The 17,965-nt window shown below is 41.7% G+C and overlaps 1 protein-coding gene and 2 long non-coding RNA genes across 4 annotated transcripts; 2 read left to right on the forward strand and 1 right to left on the reverse strand.

Annotated features, from left to right (window-relative positions):
* The first annotated feature begins 911 nt into the window (after nucleotides 1-911).
* Nucleotides 912-14,686, forward strand: LOC124314356. The gene is made up of 5 exons (XR_006911182.1): nucleotides 912-1,030; nucleotides 1,233-1,400; nucleotides 7,677-7,777; nucleotides 7,902-8,235; nucleotides 13,459-14,686. It is a non-coding gene; the product is annotated as an uncharacterized LOC124314356 (long non-coding RNA).
* LOC124314297 lies at nucleotides 12,586-13,590 on the reverse strand. The gene is made up of 3 exons (XM_046779467.1): nucleotides 13,442-13,590; nucleotides 13,245-13,328; nucleotides 12,586-13,101 (listed from the first exon to the last, which is right to left on the reverse strand). Exons 1-3 carry the CDS (start codon nucleotides 13,588-13,590, stop codon nucleotides 13,014-13,016), a joined length of 321 nt encoding a protein of 106 aa, XP_046635423.1. The 3' UTR covers nucleotides 12,586-13,013.
* A 288-nt stretch (nucleotides 14,687-14,974) lies between the features above and the next one.
* LOC124314319 lies at nucleotides 14,975-17,367 on the forward strand. 2 transcript variants are annotated; one of them, XR_006911125.1, is made up of 6 exons: nucleotides 14,975-15,232; nucleotides 15,306-15,542; nucleotides 16,447-16,545; nucleotides 16,616-16,721; nucleotides 16,930-17,082; nucleotides 17,157-17,367. It is a non-coding gene; the product is annotated as an uncharacterized LOC124314319 (long non-coding RNA). The 2 variants fall into 2 exon arrangements; XR_006911124.1 differs by having other exon boundaries at nucleotides 14,975-15,542.
* Nucleotides 17,368-17,965: the final 598 nt, after the last annotated feature.

Here is a 17,965-nt window from a genome sequence, read left to right on the forward strand (position 1 = left end):
TCTTGTGAGCAACAGCAGTCGTGTGTTTCACCTTTCATTAGCGGTCTGATGACTCATCTGAATGGGATGATGCGGATCATCGGGAGGGTGAGGGCCTCTCATCATCTGTGCCACGGGAAATTGGGAAACACAACACACACACACAAATAAAATTAGAAATAAACAATAAAAGTTTTGGCCGTGACGATCAGGTGTTGTGTTTGCCAGACTCCTGCCGCGCTCCTGTTCCTCGCCGTTATGGCTCCTAAAAAAGCGCAAACAACATTGTCGGCCTGTCTATATAAAAATACGTACAGCAGTCGAACGCGAAAGCCATTTTCGTTTGTGTGTGTGTGTGTCGCTAATTCTGTTATGTACGCTAGCACAATTGATTCATAACCAAACAGAACATCAATCATTCACGGCGGACGCGACCAAATTAGCAAATGGATCTAAGGTAGTCTGTTTCCGGCTGCCGGACAAATTGTTTACGATGCTTTGTTGTATAGACTTAATTACTGAAAATAGCGGAGTATCTAATATCTAATAGTTATTCCCTCCTGGCTTTCAAGAGACTCCTGGAGGGTCTAATTTCGGCGGTTTTCGTCTACAATTATTTATTATCATTTCTATCAATATCTGAAGTCTGGCCAATTTAAGATTAGTGTCGGTTGCTTTCGTCTTTGTGTCTTTACAGAAATGTGGTCGTGTGTCAACTCGCTGGTGTCGTGGTTCTTTATAGAATAGCTGAATAGATACTCCGTGCTGCTAAGCAGGTATATAAAACTAAGAATTGTAATAGAATGATTATGGGAGTTCAAATAAAGAGGTAAAACTGTTTGTGAGATGTTAGTTCCTGGCTAGCATTTATCGTGTAATGCATGGCGGTTTGTTTGCACTATGTAACCTTTATTTCCTTTGTGCAGATTTGGAGCTTATTTAGTTGGAGTTATGATGGCTGGGTAGCCATCATAACCACAAGATATTATGCAAGTTTTGCTTGTGCTAGTATTCACCTGTCATCACCAATAACATCAATGTCATCCTTTGGGTAATGATTTTTGTTACAAATTTTCATGTGACCTGCTAGGTATTTAATAAGCATGACTTTGCAAAAATGCAGTTTGTATGGCAACATTAAATTCTTCTGTTTTTTAACAATTAGGGTTTACCCACTTTCTCATTTCCAATTTTTCCTTACTTGTGGGTCCTTTTAATATTTTTCGTAACCCATTTTTTTGTTTTTGATTTAGATAAACAGCATCCATCTTTGATTGGAGAAACTACCGATCGAGTTACGGAGCTCTTGGTGTGGGTGCAGTCACGAGGACACCCTTATCCCTGTCTCGTCTAGTGGATTCAACTAGTCTTCGGATGGAGCACTTACAGTGGATGCCTGGCTGTATTTCCCAGGCTTAAAGGTAGGACGTTCTATTCTTCCTTGTTGACTATTTCGTGGCGTTGATTACGGCGGTTATGAATCGTGACATAGTGCAGAGTCCCATTATTCGTGAGCAAGGCGGTTGACTGGAACTGTTTTTCTCTTGGCGTTTTTGATGACTCAGTTACTAAACAACTCATTTGTTGAACGACTGCAGATCAGGCTTGTTTTGTAGCTCACAACTTTGTTTGTGGGTAAACAATCAAATTCGACAATACTTTTGAATTTTAAAATTTCGTGGAAAAGGGATCTGCCGCCACACCGGCACCTCCTCGTCAAAAATCCCCAAAACAAATACTCTTGACCGATTGAAATGAATTGCCCCAATTTTGTTTAATCGTCATTCCTTCCCTGCCTCTCAATTTGCGGGATATCTGGTGGCCGGCCTTGATGGCCCTGTTAATTTGGCGCTGATTCAATTGATTCTAAAAATACCAGCGTATTACATTGTAGACACCAGTTGTAATATGCACGTCTTCAACATGCGTATAATATGAAGAGCTGCTAGCGATCGTCCGCAGGAGGGCTGGGCTCAATGATGATGATGATGATGGGTTCCGTTAGACTCTACCATCTCACCAATTCTTTATTTCTTTTCTTATTATTTCTACGAACTCGACTTCTATCGGAGGGACTCGGTGTGTTTTCACACCGAGATTTAATGGTTCATTCCCCGGCAGAGTGTACATCGGAGTTGAGCTGGGCGCGAATAAAGCCCGCGTAGTATAAATGTGATAATCAACCTGTCTGATTAGAAAATTCTCCTACGTGTATTTGTACCGTACGCTCGTTTCATTTTGTCCCACATATTTTTTCGAAAAATTTAAGTTGTTTTTTCTTTTTCTTCCCTGATGGTGAAATCTTTTTTTTTCCCTCCCCTTTGAAACCGAATTCCTCTTCATCTCTGGTCGATTCTTTTTTTTTTGTTTTTTTAATTGAGCTTGAGCGCGGCCTTCGGCTTCGCCCGTCTTTTTTCATTCTCTTTCGGCGTTAGTGTTTTGCCTCTCGCTCCGATGTTGTTGTTGTTGTTGAGCTGGTGCTGGTATAGTGGTTCGAATAGTTTCGGTTGTTTGGCGAGCCCCACGACGGCTCCAGGTAATTATATCGTGCCGTAACCAAATGAGATCCCGCCACGACGTCGAGAGAGCGTGAATTTACAATAAGACTCTTAAAGTAAAAAGAAAAAATAAATAAATAAATAAACCGAGAGGAAAAGAAAAAGAAGAAAAAAAAAACAGCATAGAGTCTCAATAAACGGCAGCGCGGCATACACTCTTGCGCCATAGGATGCACAAAGATGGGAGAAACGGACCAATGGAGCGCCGCGGCGGCGTCGCCGTCTCATCTACACCGCCAACACACACACACACACATACACACACCAAAAGCCGAAATATTTTTTTCTTTCTTTCAATGAACATTTTTCTGGCTGTAAATCGTAAACGGAAAAACAAAACAAAAAAAAACAAAAAAAAAACGAGTGGGGAAAACCGCGGGCAAACACATTCACGGCCGCTAATACACAACAGACAAACACGGACCTTAGCGACTGCTGTGTGCCCGGCCAAGCGCGGTTCCACCTTACACTGTTTGTACACACATAAAGCCTAATAAGGGACGACGATGTTGTTGTTTGGGCAAACACAAGAGCCACAGACAACATGCACATCAACAACGACCGCACAGCGCATCAATGAACGAGGCCAGCGCTGAACCGCCGCTGCTGTGATTTTTACCGTCCTGGCGATAAAGATGCGTCGAGAAATTTTGTTGGCGTTACATCTTTTTCTGTTTTATTTTTCAGTGACTCCTCTTGGGTGGTGGGGCAACCAAGTCTGACAATTGATAAAAAAGAAAAATGGAATTTAAATATAAATCAAATAGGTCAACATGCGGGAAATAATCATCCGCTACGATCCGACAAAATAGGAGACGATTTATTATCATCGTTTTTTTCTTCTTCTTCTTCTTTTCTCGGTAAAACCACAGAAAATAAAATAAAAAGCTGGAGCCGGTGCATTTCTAGAAGACGAGGGGGAAAGAAAAAGAAAACGGGGGAAATCACTGTCGAATCTAACGAGAAAGGTGCACTTGTTTCTTTTCTTTTTGGCCTTATTTGTGGTGAGGAAGGGACGAAGGGGGTTAGACACAGCTCAGAGAAACTGTGTGTGTGTGTGTGTGTAGTTTGTTTCTTTTTCTAAAGGCTCGAAAGAATGAAGAAGAAGAAGAAAAAGGGGAACCTCATTTCAATCTACGACTGTAATTTATAGCGGAAGCTGACGCGGTCGCCAGCAGTAGGTCAAGTTCTTAACCCCCTCAACTCTCTCTCTCTCTTTTTCTTTTCCACTTCATGCATATGTCCTATAGCCTCGCATACTCTATTCTCTCTCCTTTCGTCTGTGTGCACACACACATAACCCGAAGAACAAACTATCATCCAGCGGTTCCAGCAGCGCTGCTGCCCCCCCCCCCCTTCTTTCTTAGTATAGACTAGTAGGTTCCAGCAGGTTGTGCATAGACTCTGAAGAAAAGCTGGCATTGATAAGCTACATCAAATTCCACTCTATTCCGATCTCCGGCCGCCCGTGTTTAATTCCATTATTTGTGCCGACTGTATATAGAAAAACAGAAAAAGAAACTGTTTTCTATGGTCAGCATCGCGATTGATACGTCGTTTCGTTCAATGTAAATGTTTGGTTTGTTGGTTTTATTTTCTTCGACTGTATTTTGGTTGTGAGAGAAAATAGGAGAAAAAGAAAAAGAGTGCCGCGGTCTCTTTCACGGTCTGTAAAGAAAAAAAACACGAAATCTCGGCGGCCCCATCTAAACTGTTTCCATCTTCTTTTCATTGGCTATCGGAGGTAGAATAGATTTCTTCCATAAAAACCAAAAGGTGAAAAAGAAACATTCTTTTTCTAACCGAGATGGAGATCAGCAGCAGAACGAGTTCTTCAGGTGTTTTCCCCCTTTTGTTTTATTGATTTGTACGCGCGCGTATAACATTTGTTATTTCCTTGTTTTATTTCGGTTTTTATAGCGCGTCAATTTGTAATCGACTTGTTGCCAGCAATCAGAATTCGATCGCTCGGCTCTTCGGCGCAACCTGTTTGCCGGACTTGTTCAACTCGCTTACGTCAACACCGTTACATACATAGAGGGAGGGGGGGAATAGAAATACCTGTTCCTCTCTTGTATAGTCTGTCGGTCAGTCGCCGTATAGATATTCAATCACATTCATCCCCCCTTTTCTTTTTCGTTTTGTTTCCCCAACAGAGAAATAATAAAATAAATAAATACAAATCATCCCCTCAACCTCCGTCTCTCAAATAGAGAGAGAGAGAGAGAGAGAGAAGAATCAAAAGAGAAAATGGTCAGGGGATAAAAGGTGGGTTGAGAGAAGAGGTAGGATATGAGGCGGTGCTGATGGAGGAGGGAGGCTATAAGGAATATTTGGGTTGTGTTGTTTAGAAGAAGAAGAAGAAAAAACCCACACAATTTAAACTGTCTAAGAGGAGGTTTTTTGGTTTTTTCGATATGGGCAAGAAGCAGAGAGGTGGGCGGGAACGGGCCAGCCTTTTATTCCTAAAGGGGGGATTCTCCTCTCCAGAAAACTTGGAGAAAACGGCACTGTACACACACCACCCACCTGCAAATAGATGAGCCCACGGCTCAAGATGAATTGTCTTTGGGTGCACTAGGCAGCCAGCCAGAGCCAGCCAGAGCCATCCAGCAGGTCCAAACAAAAGAGGAACGCTCCGGAGAGAGAGGGGGGGTCAAGAGGGGGTTGAAAAAGAGGTAACCTTCTTTCTTTTCTTTTTTCAAGGAAGAAGAAGAGGAGAAAAAGAGATTTCTATATTCTTGTAAATTTGAACTCTTCAGCTTTTTTTTTTGTAAGGAAAAGAGATATAAATGTATAGCCTGGAAGAAAAATAATAAAGGGCCCCCCCTTTCTTCTTCTTCTTCTTTTTACAAGTCGATGCGCAAGAAAATGTCGAAAGGCCAAGTCGAAAATAAGAATTCTATGCCACCCTCATCAACATTCCCCGTCTTGTTGGCATGTGTAAATTCGGCACGTATTACGGCCGATGCGTGCAATACCTTGCTATGTGTACCACCACCGAGAAAAAGTCGGTGGTGATGGTGGTGGTGGTGGTGGATGATGACTTTTACGGAGGATATGGCGCGGAGGTCATTTCCGTCACGGAAGGGGGGAGAAAGAAAGAAAAAAAAACTCACGCCGGGGCCGGCAGACATTATCAGGCAAACGAGATGAAGCCGAGTTATTATATCAAATAAGAAGCCGCCCGAATTAAACGCGACCCGAAAGTGCTGGATCGAATCGAGCCGTCAAATCCAAGAAACCGCGGAATAAATTTCAAAATTCTTTTTTGGGGTTTTTAAAATTCGAATTTGTTTTTTCTTTTCCGTCTAGAAGAGAAATGGCGTATAATGGGTGACTTATGCGCTACACTTGTGTACACTTTTGAAATGGAGAGAAAAGCTATAGCTGTTGGCTGTGCTGCTGGCTGGCTGAAGGCGAGCGTAACACGTGTCGCCTTTAGCTGCGGCAGAGCTCGCAAATCCATCATCGCCGCCCATCAGCTTGAAATTCCTCGTCTATCCTTGTCTTTTCTCTTCTTTCGCTCTCTCTGCAGTCGAGTCGAGAGTCGAAAGGACTAAGGTTTGTCTTGTTTATTGGCTGGAAACGAGCGCCTCGAATGGATGTAGGTTAGAGATCTCCACGACAAATTGTCAACTGGAGCAGAGCCCAGCGCCCAGCCAAGGAGGCCCCCCCACACACAACACGTTTCGCACTTGTCACACACGTTGAGCCCCAACGTGAAACAGCTTGGGCTGACTCGATACTTTTTTTTGTTGAATGGTTGATGGCAGTAGTATATATATGCTGCTGCCATACTGCCACAGTCTCGGATTTCATTTCTCGCCCTGTGAACTGATGGGTGGGAGTCGGAGTCGGAGAAAAGATCATCACGATTCGACCGACTTTATTCTCTTGTTCAACAGTTCGCCAAAGGGGAACGACAGAAAAAGAATTTCCTTGTTTTTTCTTTGGAGGTTTTTATCGTTGCTCGACAGTCCGTCGTCACTTGAATCTCATTATAGCACACAGTGATATGAGCACAAGTTCTTGAGCTGTGTGTTCTTGTTCTTGCCAGTCCCACACATATATATCTAACAAGCTCCGGCCAAACAACAACAGCCGGCGAATGTGAAACGGTTTTCCCCCCTGACAGTAACAGCCCAAAGTCGCGGACACAATATGATGGCCGAGTCACGTTTGTCGTTATTATCTCAGCATAGTCAGGGATATAAATAGTATACATCTAAGCGCGGTCATATATAAATATAGCTAGAGAGAAAGAGAGAGAGAAAGAGAGAGACAGCTATTACAGCACTATTCCAGACGAAGCGCAATGTCCCTGGCAAATTCTTTTCTTTTTTTCTTTTTTTAATTTATTTATTTGTGACGACCGGACATCAAGAAATGATCCTGCGACGGATGAGTTTTTATCCAGAGCTATTTTTAAACCTCATTTTTTGGGTTGGAGCCGTGACTTGATTTCAAGACAATGATGTGTACCCCCCTCTTCTAATATGTAAAGAATCTATACCCCCCCCCCCTCTCAGAATAACCAACATGAGAGAGAGAGAAAGAGAAGATTACCTGTATAGAGGAGACGAAACAAGGCCACGAATAATAATCACCATGGGCGGCCGCCCGTGTTGAAAAAGATAAAAAGAAGTCGAAGCTCGAAAATGTTTTGTTTTTTTGCTTTTTTGCTTTTTTCTTCTCTTTTCACCGCGACCGAAGGAAAACTTACAAGAGGCGGAGGGAAATCAGAAGAGGAAAAGAAAAAAGTTGCCTCTCTTTTTGGATCGGGTCCCTTATGGTCGGATTTTTGGCTTGAATTTGTTGGGAATTTTCTTCTTCTTCTTCCATTTTGTTTGATTTTGTTGTTGGTGTTGGTGTAGTAGTACTACACACACAAGGTATATTTCCTCATCTATACCGCCCTCTTTGTCCTCAACTCTCCCAAAAGGCCCTTTTTGGTTTTGTTTTTCACCGTGGCTGAATGTGTACTCATTAATTGCTGTGTGCAATAGCCAATAAGAACGGGCTGATGGTCGGTCCTCATCTTCATACAACCCCCCCCCCCCCCTTTCCAGCTCTCTCTCGGTGCCCCCAACCAAATTGGAGGTACTGATGGTGTATATACCGCGTTTCTAACTACAGGAAGAGATGGAAGAGGAAGAATGCTAATCACCGTGATTTATACCATCCCACCCAGGAATATTGGTCAACTTTCGAATATATATCTTCAAGGGCGATGACAGGTGAGAACAATCACGACTTTCTGCCTCTTATAAACGTACACACACACACTATACATTCTCTCAGGTGGATAGTGTAGTAAATATTATAACGTGGGTCTCTCTTTAACGTGTGTGTGTGTAATAGTTGGATGGTAACGGATTCCAGCGCAACACAATGCCCAGGAACCCCGGACAACCTGCAATCAACAATTCAACAAATGGGAAATAAATGGCGCTATGAGTAGATACTAGACACCAAGGACATACACATACCCGTGTTCAACGGCCCTATTACCGCCCGATAAAAGGGGCTGCCTCTTTTATAATATTATTTTTCCTTTTTTCTTTTATAAGCAGTTCTCTCTACTCTCCCCATCATCAGCTGTGGGCTAGACATTCAAGTTAATCATCCGAGATGAATAAGGGACGACCCGATAATAAGATGAAAGCGGGGAATAAATAAAAACCAAAAAAAGTTGGTCAGTCTTTTTTTTTCTTCTTAATATTATACTGTTGTAATGGGTCTTATTCTCTATTAGTCTATCGTCTCTACTTTATTATAGTTGCCTGCTCTTGGGTTGTGTGGGAAAGGACCTGCGGCTTTTCAACTGTATTTTTTCGCATTAGCATTTCAGCAGCTCGCCAGATTAGAAAGACATCGATTCGTTTTGTTTTTGTTTCCCGAAAGAAAAGATGCGCCCGATGACAGGTTATATTCTATCCTGATGGGCTTCATCATCACGAGCCATTCAGTTGTGTAGTATTATAACGAGGAAAGAGAGAAACAAAAGAGATCTATAGCCATAGGAAATAATACAACGCAATAATAACATGGCAAAAGGGGCCGGGGAAACAGAAACAAAACAAAACAAAAAAAATGTTAATAATCGAAAAAAGAAGATGAGCGCAAATCCCGCGGCTGCCGCCACCACCGCCGTAACGATTGTATCATCCGAGTCGATCATTGAAGCGATGGAGAGGATTATTATACAAAGTGATGGGCAAAAGACGAGAGAAACTTTGCCGGGGCAGAGCCGAGGATATAAATCTATTCGGCGCTATTTAAGCAGCAGCAGCGTGCCGGAACACAAGAGAGGGGGGGGGGGAAGGCTTTAGTTCGAGGAATGATGGCGACGTGAAAATATGCGATACAAATCGTCACGAACGCAAAAGAGAGAGAGAGAGAAGAAAAAGGGAAGAAGCTAAAGCGCATAGCTATTTTCAGGAGCCTGGCAAAGTACCGTATAGACTCCTACGTTATATATTCCGTCCCGCACGCGCTCTCTTCAGTGTACAGCGTCTTATTCTTATAATTAAACCATAGATCAAAGAATCGAGCGAGACGACGGTAGGCAAGAATTATGTCCACCAGCCGCTGCGTTGTGCAACAACAACAACAACAAAAACTAACAGCCAGTTGTGTGTGTAGAAGCGGATGAAAGAGAGGGCCAACGCCAAACAGCGCTAGCTATATAGAAAGAGATGGAGTTCTCCACTTCACGCGCAAGAATGTCGGATTTTTTTGTTTGGTTTTTTCTCCAGCTCAGCCAAAGAGGAAAACGGCCCGGAGCGAAGAAAAAAAGAAGAGCATTTGTAATATATCACAGCGCAATATCTGTCGGCGCTAACAGCGTGAGATGACACGGCCAATGGCTCCCACGTGTTTGATGTCATGTTTAATCACACGCCAAGAGAGGCCAGCTCGACGCGGACGGGACGAAAACTGTGCGGCTGTTTTCTTTCTTTCTTTCTTTCTTTCCATTTCTGACCGCGCCTTTCCTTTTACGTTTGTAACATTTTTCTGTTTTTTTTTTCCTTTAACGTCCGGCTCCTTTTGTTGTTGTTGCGCCTCTTTGCGGACCGATGGAATTGTCGTAGTCGATCCACGTTTGGCTCAATTTTCTCCGTGTTTTTTTTTTCTCTCTCTCTCTCTCCTTTTTATTTTATTTGTGCACCCGTGATGTTTATTGGAAGTCAAAAAGGGAAGAGGATTTAAGACTTATATAAAGAGGGTCGTGTGTAGGAAAAAGAAGGACATGTATACAAATCAAAGGGGGAAACGAGACGCTTGCGGTCGTCGGCCATCAACTCCCTCCTTTGAGATCATTAATATAAAGACTGTTATCATTACGGCCTTGCGCTATAAATGTGTACAGCCCTTTTCAACACGCCCTCTTCTTTCTTTCTTTCTTCCCCCTTCCGTGCTGCTGCTGCTGCTGCTGCTGTGTGAGGAGGTGGTGCTTGATTGAATCGTCAAGGTGGACCTCAATCTAAAAAGATGCCAGTCTCGTTCAAAGTTTTATTTTATTTCTTCAAAAGTTTGTTTGATTTACGCGCGGGATTTTTTTTTTTCTTCTATTTTATTTTTTTATTTTTTTTGCGCATTGCGAGTCTTCCGTTCCGGCTATACTTCTGTTAATGGTCTGAAGTTTTTTCGTTTTATTTTTAAATGCCCAAAGAATTTGTGGTTGCGACGTTTGGATATCAAAAGCCAGCCACAGATATATAGCTTCACAGTTGCAATATATCCTTTTGTGTGTTGGCTATATAATCACGATTTTATTCATTGCTGCCCCCATCCATCGCCCCCCACTTCTTATTCTCCTGTTGCGGGGCCCTTTAGCGATTCGGGTCAGTTCACTCTCCGACATCTTCTGCTTTTATATGCCTCACGCCTTTTTTTCTTTCTTCTTTTTTTCATTCGTTATCTTTTTTTTTCCTCTTAAAAAAAAAAGAATACAACTCGCATATCCTTTATTTAGCATCGACAAGTCGTAGCGTAGAGGTTGAAATAGGTGTATCATCCAGCAGCTTTTTCCTCTTCTGCGTCGTCATTAGTTTTTTTTTCTTCTTCTCCTTCTTCTTCTTCTCTCTGGGGGCCGTCCGCATCAGCGTGTCCGCTATACACGAACGAAATGTATGGGATACGTCGTGATTGCTCGACCTGTCGACGTTCTTCTTCTTCGGATTATTTTTTTTTTTCTCTGTCCGATAGAGCAAAGAGACAAGGACGACGACTAGGTCTCGTCGTTTTTTTGTGTTGGATAGTCCGGCTGCTGGATAGATCAAGGGCTCCCTCCCATTTTTGTAGGTCATCCGACACACAACAACATCCTGGAGCTCTCTCCTGTTTCTTCTCCAACTACGCCAGGAACAGATATAGCTACAGTCGAAACCCCCAAAGGGTCAAATGAGATATACATACATTTATTTATATACATATAATACTACCACTACAACTATAGATGTATATAATAATATATTTACACACACACAGAACAGAGCCCCATCTTATTATACACATCCCCCCTTCGGTTCTTCTTCTACTTCGGAGAGACACATTTTCTTCGTTTTTTTCCCCTTTTAAAGCCGATTTACACGTGGCTAACCTCTTCAGCCTGCTTTTGCTCTCTCTCTCTCTCTCTCTTTTTTTTGGTTCTTATATAACATCTTTGCCCATCTTCTTCTTCATTTAGTGGGTCTCTCTTCTCTCTTTTTGCCTTTATTCTGTCCATGTTGGTGCCTTCCATCTCTCTCTCTGGCGCTCGACACATTTGTAGACATTTAGGAAGACTTGGCTGCGTACGCGGAACAGCGGAATGATGAACAGCCGTAGTGACAAGGTTCACAACTCCGTGTCTGTGTGTCCGTCTGTCTGTTGATAAGCATCCACATCTAACGAGCGCGGCCTTTTGTCAACCTTTCTTATTCTTCCTCGGTGTTCCAGAATTTGTTTGCCTCATCTTTTATTCTCTTTTCTTTTTCTTTTTTTTCCCCCTTTCGTCTTCTTCGTATTCTCTAGCTCTCTCTCTTGGGTGCGCTTGTATTTTTATTTATTTCTGGATTGTTGTTGACCATTTCAAATGTTGTTTTTTTTCATCAGGTATTCATCCCTTTTCATCTAATGTATATTTTTTTTTCCGAGGAAAAATAAGAAGAAACTAGACGTTTTTTGTAAGAATTTTGAACCTTCAACAAAATTTAAGAGGTTTTTGTTCGATAGTTTTTATAAATGTGTGGCGGTCTCGTTTCCCCCCTTTTTTAACATCTTTGGCGTTTTTATGTCCTAACGGGGTCCCCGGAGACACGGAAAGAAACAAGTTGCTGCCGAGAACTCACCTGCAGAACGCGCATGATAAGGTGTACATTGCTTATACGCAATGTCGACGACAGGCTTTTATTACGCAGTTTTCCTAGCCACCTTGAGAAAGCTCCTATAATGGATTTGCAACTTGGACGCACGTACTACTCCCGACTTTTGTATCATTTTTGAAAATTTCAATTTGGGCGATATCTCTTGTTCACCTTTTTTTCCCTGGAGAGTGTATAGACCACGAACGGTACCTTTACGTATATCGCCTAGAAACGGAGAAAACCTTTTTTTTTTTTTTTTATTTTTTATCATTATTTTTGAGTTTAGGAATTTTACGAGGATGTGGGCAACTCCAAAGTTAGCTCTTACTCACTCACACGTCGACCGCGTATTTAAAAGTGGACGCCATATAGCCGGGCGCGTTATACGCCATCGGAAGTGGCGCCCGTCAACATTCACGATCCATAAAGGCCACGCAGGGTCCGGGCTGATTATTTACGAGCCGAACGAGCCAGTCTCTCCCTGTTAACGTAGGTACATGTTATACACACCACACCAGTCATCCATCCGCCATCCACCATTCATCCTGCATTTCTGTATAAATCCCAGAAATGATGGAAGAATAATATGTTTATTATAATGCTCTTATTATACGATTCTTCGCCTTGTTTCTTTCCCTTTCGGAATTCGACGGCAGGGAAACTACGCCGATGGGTTGGTTGCGAAAAAGAAGAAACGAAATGACCCCACTTCTTCTTCTTCTTCTTCTTCTTCTTCTTCTTCTTTTGATTCTTTTACGATTTTGAATAAAATACGCGGCGCAACTCGCGCTGCACAAGAGGCTCTCGGACCGTGTCGTAACCGGACGCAAATGCGGCCGAACGCGGAAGGATTTTAATAAGCGCGTTCACGCCTTCTCTTCTTATTTTAGAACAACTATTCAATACTGGGCGCTGCTGCGTTATTAAGAAAAACGTCGATTCACGAAACATTTTGGTGGTTGTTTTGGGCAATTGGGAATTTTGTTTGATTAATGCAAGGGTATTTTCACGTTTCCTCGACCTTTAATGTATTGCTGCGAGAATTCTGTTTTCAATTGAAACAAAATACAACACGGCAAGTTTTGGTAGCAAAGGATTCGGCTCTCTTTGGTTTGCAGTGACTTCACTCGATAAACTCGAGTCGTTCCTGAGCTTCTGCTGGTGGCGATGGCTCCTCTTCGACATCTTTACTTGTCAGTCCCAATTTCTCTCTGCCAATAATAAAAAGAAAAGATAAAAATGTGCTGGGCTGTGAAATGTGAAAACCCAATTGGGATGATGCATGGAACAGGTTTTTGGAAAGACTCAGCCACAACGGGGGGAGAATCCAACACAAAGAAGCTGGATGACTTACAGCAAATAATGTTTGTACTGCGTGGCGAGATGGTCAGGTTCACCTCCGAGGTGGCAGGATTCCGAATGTTCGCCCAATGGATTCCTATGATGGGGGTGTGTGTGGGCCAAAGAGAGAAGAAATGAGTTGACTAGCTCTCCGGTCGGTGTGCATTGTGTTATGCTTCTTAACAAGGGCTTTTGAGATAAATTGCTTACTTATTCTTTTTGCGAAGACCCACCGCTTCCAGCAGGCCGTGACCAAGTGCTTTGAACCGGGACCACCACCGGCCATCATCAGCCCCACTCGGCTGTTGCCTACCACTCGGCTCGGACTTGACCTCCTCCGGTGTCGAGTTGTTCTCCATCGCGACGGGTAACTTTTGTTTCGGGCAGCGGGGACCAAGGAGAAGAAACAAAACAAGGAAATAAAAGGCAACACGAAACTTTTATTCATGAAGTGTAAATAAAGAGGCAGGTGACTGTAGACTACTATAGAGCCCTACTTCCTACCCTACCTACTTCTTTTCTGGTTGGGAATTGAAATGGCGACTGGCCATCGTCCGTCGTTTGAGTAGTAATAAAGAGTCAAGTCAACGATAGGACGACGTCGCCCCGACAAGTCGTTAAAGGCGCAGGCCGCAAATTACCATAATGTGAAACTGAATTGGATAAGAAAAGTTTCCGCTTAAGTAATGGACTCTTAGCGTTCAAAAATTGATGGCTTTCCACTTGTAACCAGATAGAGTGGCATGGCCATCGCATGCAAATGAGGAAAGCCTATCGCACCGGCGGCTCTCTTTTTCTTTTTTCTTTCACGTTGGATTTCTTGCCATGTTTTGAATATGTTTATATTCTTCCTACAGATCCCCTAAATGCTGATTACCGCTTCGGTTGGTTATTGGTTGTCGATGTTTATTGCTATACGTACTATTATACTCGCCTACGACCATTAGATGTATCATCATAAAGATTTGTATTTACAGCTCTTCTGTTTTCCATGCGTTACTTTATTTGATAGAAGGTAACGGCTAACCTTGAATTATTAAAAACGCTATTTAGATTTTTTTTTCATTTCACTACCAGCAACGCCACCTAGCTGTTGCAAATGCATTAGACAAAATAATTGCCATCTGTTATCGTTTAGAGTTAACTCAGTGCAAGCAATGGAATAGGGTCGTTGCGTGAAGGTTGAAGGGGATTTCGGTTTTGGTTAAAAAAATCGTGTAAAAATAAATAAAAAATTTCATGTGAAAAATTCAAAATTAATGTATGTTATTGTGACATCTCTTGTGTTTTGTATTTCTCGCGTAAGTCCTCTCATAAGTCTCATTATAAGAAGACCTTGTTTTGTTGTGAATGTCATGCAAGTTGATCAGCGTCTAGAACATATTGTACGCGTCGAATTGGAATCAAAGTGCTCCTTTAGCCTAACTGTTTCAATACATTCATTTTTGTTTCATATTCTATTCACTTTCATTAGCTATTCATCCACCTACAAAAACCACTGCATACTAATAAAGCAGTAAAGCCAGTTTAGAAGATGTCGAGGCAATAGATTTAACCAAATAAAAATGATCTGTGGTGTGGTGAATCTATTTCCTTCGAAAGCGGGTAATAAGTCATTTGCTAAATTGATTTAAAAGTAATTTCGAAAAAAAATTGAACAGTATTTACATTTTTCTACTGATTTCTTTAACATACGAAATTCATTTGTAGTGTTGTTTAAAGCAAAAGTCGGATTTTTTTTTCGCTTTACTTTCATGCTTTGGCTGTTGGCTCTTTGCCTCTTTGCGATTGCAGCAGATTGTCCCGCTAGGTAAAATTGTGTCCACCAGGTGGCGGAGTGGCTGTTCGTGAGTGACGAAGCCGCCATTTGCTTTTGAAACAGTGTACGGGAATGTGTTGCTGCTCAATGCGGTGTTCTTCGCTTTTACATTTAAAAAAATGATAAAGTTGTTTCCACGCCTTTCGACCAAGCTGAATCGAAAGTGAACAATTTTAAAGCAAGTAAGTCAATTGTGATAGTTTTGACTTTTGGAAAAGTCCATTTTCTAATATACGAAGATTCATCAAAATTAAGGCAAAGTGCAGAATAACAGGAATAAAGTGAAAAGTTACAAAAAGTGATACGAAAAGTAGCAGTATAGGCGAGTATAGGATATTTCGTCAAGAATCTGGAACAAGGCACTGATTCAGAAGAATGTCAACTGTTAAGCTGCCTTCTCATTATACCTTGGGGATTTCGTCTGTTGTGATGTGTGATGCTGCGGTGCTTTTTGGTGAAGACGAGATGTAAATTTGGAGGGGAGAATATTACGTGAGTATCACAGTTATTTCCCTTCGTTTGTTAGTTCTTTCTTTCAACTGTCAACGAGCTAGAGCGGACATTGTTTTCATGTAAACGTTTATTTTTTCTGACGCTAGACGGCTTAGCCTTTGATCATTTTCCACTCAGTTTAGTTACGTTTACTTTGCACATCTCTGGAGAAATTTCTCGCTGCTACTACAAAGAAAGTTTGGGTGATAGCTGTCAGTTTCTCTTTCAGCAACAAAGCTCACTTGTTAGATTTGTAATAATGTGGGGTTTTTTTTTCTACTTCTGGTTTTCTCATTTTTGTCAGTAGTTTAGTAAATATTCATCTGACGCACAAAAGAACCACATATTCGTGATCCTCGTCAAATTTGTCGTAAAGTTCATGTTCTTTTTTGTACGTACGCGTACTTCCGGACTTCCGGTTTCGAGAATTGAAAAATCTCGATTTTGATCAAATTCTGGATTTCGTTTAATTGCACCAAATCGACCCCAAATTTCACGGAGATCACGAATATTTGGTTTATTTTGTCGGCTCAATGGTTAAGGCGCTATCGCTTACTTCTGGTATACTTCCGGAAAATTTGCATAAAACTAGCAAGTGAGCTTTGTTTTCTGTACAGTTCTAAGGATTGATTGCTAGGTTTTAGCAAACAAATATGGACTTTTCAAGTTTTTTGAGTATCTTAAGACCATCGGCAAATACTGAGTTTTGAGACGTGTCAAATAGATGGCGTGTTGATTGTGTCAATGGAATGGCGGTTTGCTGTCAAAAGTTAAGCTATCCTTTCTTCGAAAATTACCAATGAATTCATTGGTAAATTCGAGTGATTTCGTCTCTAACTTGTCGGTGATGTGTTCTATTCAGTGTATATGTTGGATAACCTTAATGTTTCTCATCAACTCTCAGGAGGAAACGTGAAAGGGTCGTGGCCGTCGTGCAGCCTACGGTCAACTATTTTGTTCCAAATTATTGTATTCTACTGAATGTGCCATCGAAATGATACAGGTAATAACCAACACAAGCTCTATCCATTTCATGTATTGCTGAAACATATATTCTTCTCGTCTTTTATTAGGAGCCATAATTGTATTGGACTTGCTAGATCACCAACCCCAGCATAGACCAATCTCTCATTTCATCTTCTCGAGATAAGATTGGATAACTGATCTGTGGTTTCATGTGTAAGTTCACTTATCATGTCACTGAACTTTTTCCATTGCAGTCTAACATGTATTTAAAGTATTAATCTCCACTTACATCTATCTAATGTTTTAGAGACGCTTTTGAGTGTTTACTGATAATTGTTTATTCATTTAGATCATAGATGTCAAACTTATTGATGACACAAATTATAAACAAGCTGACTTATTTTTCTTTTTTTATTTGCAGGTTCTAAACTCCAGCTTTGTAAATTTGCATGGCAGACTTTATGAGAAGTCATGTCCTTTCAAGAAAGTCAACAAGGTCCATGTTTACTAACCTGTTGGCTGCTACCCTTGAATCTCCCTTTTTACTTTCTTAAGTGAGCCATCTTTATTTGAGGTATTACTTATTCTGTCGCTACAACCTTGTTTGAATATTATTGCCATCCAAATAAATGTTCATTCTGCTTACAGGGTAATCCTTCGCTACCTGTCATGGACTTCATCCACTGATGAAAACCGACGAGAGAATGCTGCAATCCAAGACTGATAAATTGTTTAATCGTCGGATTAAATTATAAGTGCATATCTGGGCTCCCTTCTTTTCTGTGGCCCCGTTTCCCTAACTAACCACTAACCAACGCCCGCCGATGGTCACTCACCCGCTGTGAAACCAGGAGGAGGGGAGGGCTCTGGTCGAACGGGGACTTGGAAGGCGCATGATCCGATGAAAACTTTTTGAGGGTCATGAGTCTAACCCGGAAGCCTAGTATGACTACATCTCCCCAGTAAAACTTGCCTCGTACTTCTCTCTTCTTCTCGGTCCAGATACTATCTCTGGGGGCCGTAGACAAAACCTACAATTGCATGTGCGAGTTAAACAAAGCAACCCACTACCCAATGAAACAAAAAGCCACGTTAAATTTTTTGCGGAAATCTGCATCAGTCAAGTTACACATTTTGCTAATTCAACAACTCGCGTAGAATTTTGCATCTAGTCTATTAGTGCGAATCGCGATTCCATGGGTTTGGTAGTTAAGAAAATGGTAGTTTATAAAACAAACAATGGGGTGTTCTGAGTAGCCAAAAAACTCACCATTGTTTGTTTTTTAAACAACCATCTTCTTAACTACCAAACACATTGGATCGCTATTTGCAAGACTAGATGCAAAATTCGACAGAAGTTATTGAGTTTGAAAAATTTGTAACTTGACTGACGCAGATTTCCGCAAAACTAAACATCGCTTTTTGTCTCATTGCCGCAGTGGTGGTGGCGGGTTGCG

Source organism: Daphnia pulicaria, chromosome 10 (assembly GCF_021234035.1).
Source record: "Daphnia pulicaria isolate SC F1-1A chromosome 10, SC_F0-13Bv2, whole genome shotgun sequence".
NCBI lineage: Eukaryota > Metazoa > Arthropoda > Branchiopoda > Diplostraca > Daphniidae > Daphnia > Daphnia pulicaria.

Bases quoted from the DNA above. Each gene is read 5' to 3' on its own strand.
- LOC124314297 (XM_046779467.1), bottom strand. From the start codon at position 13,590: ATGGAGAACAACTCGACACCGGAGGAGGTCAAGTCCGAGCCGAGTGGT. The intron at 13,329-13,441 runs GTAAGCAATTTA...CCCCCATCATAG, and splicing joins GGTCTTCGCAAAAAGAATAA to GAATCCATTGGGCGAACATT. The intron at 13,102-13,244 runs GTAAGTCATCCA...TATTATTGGCAG, and splicing joins CAGTACAAACATTATTTGCT to AGAGAAATTGGGACTGACAA.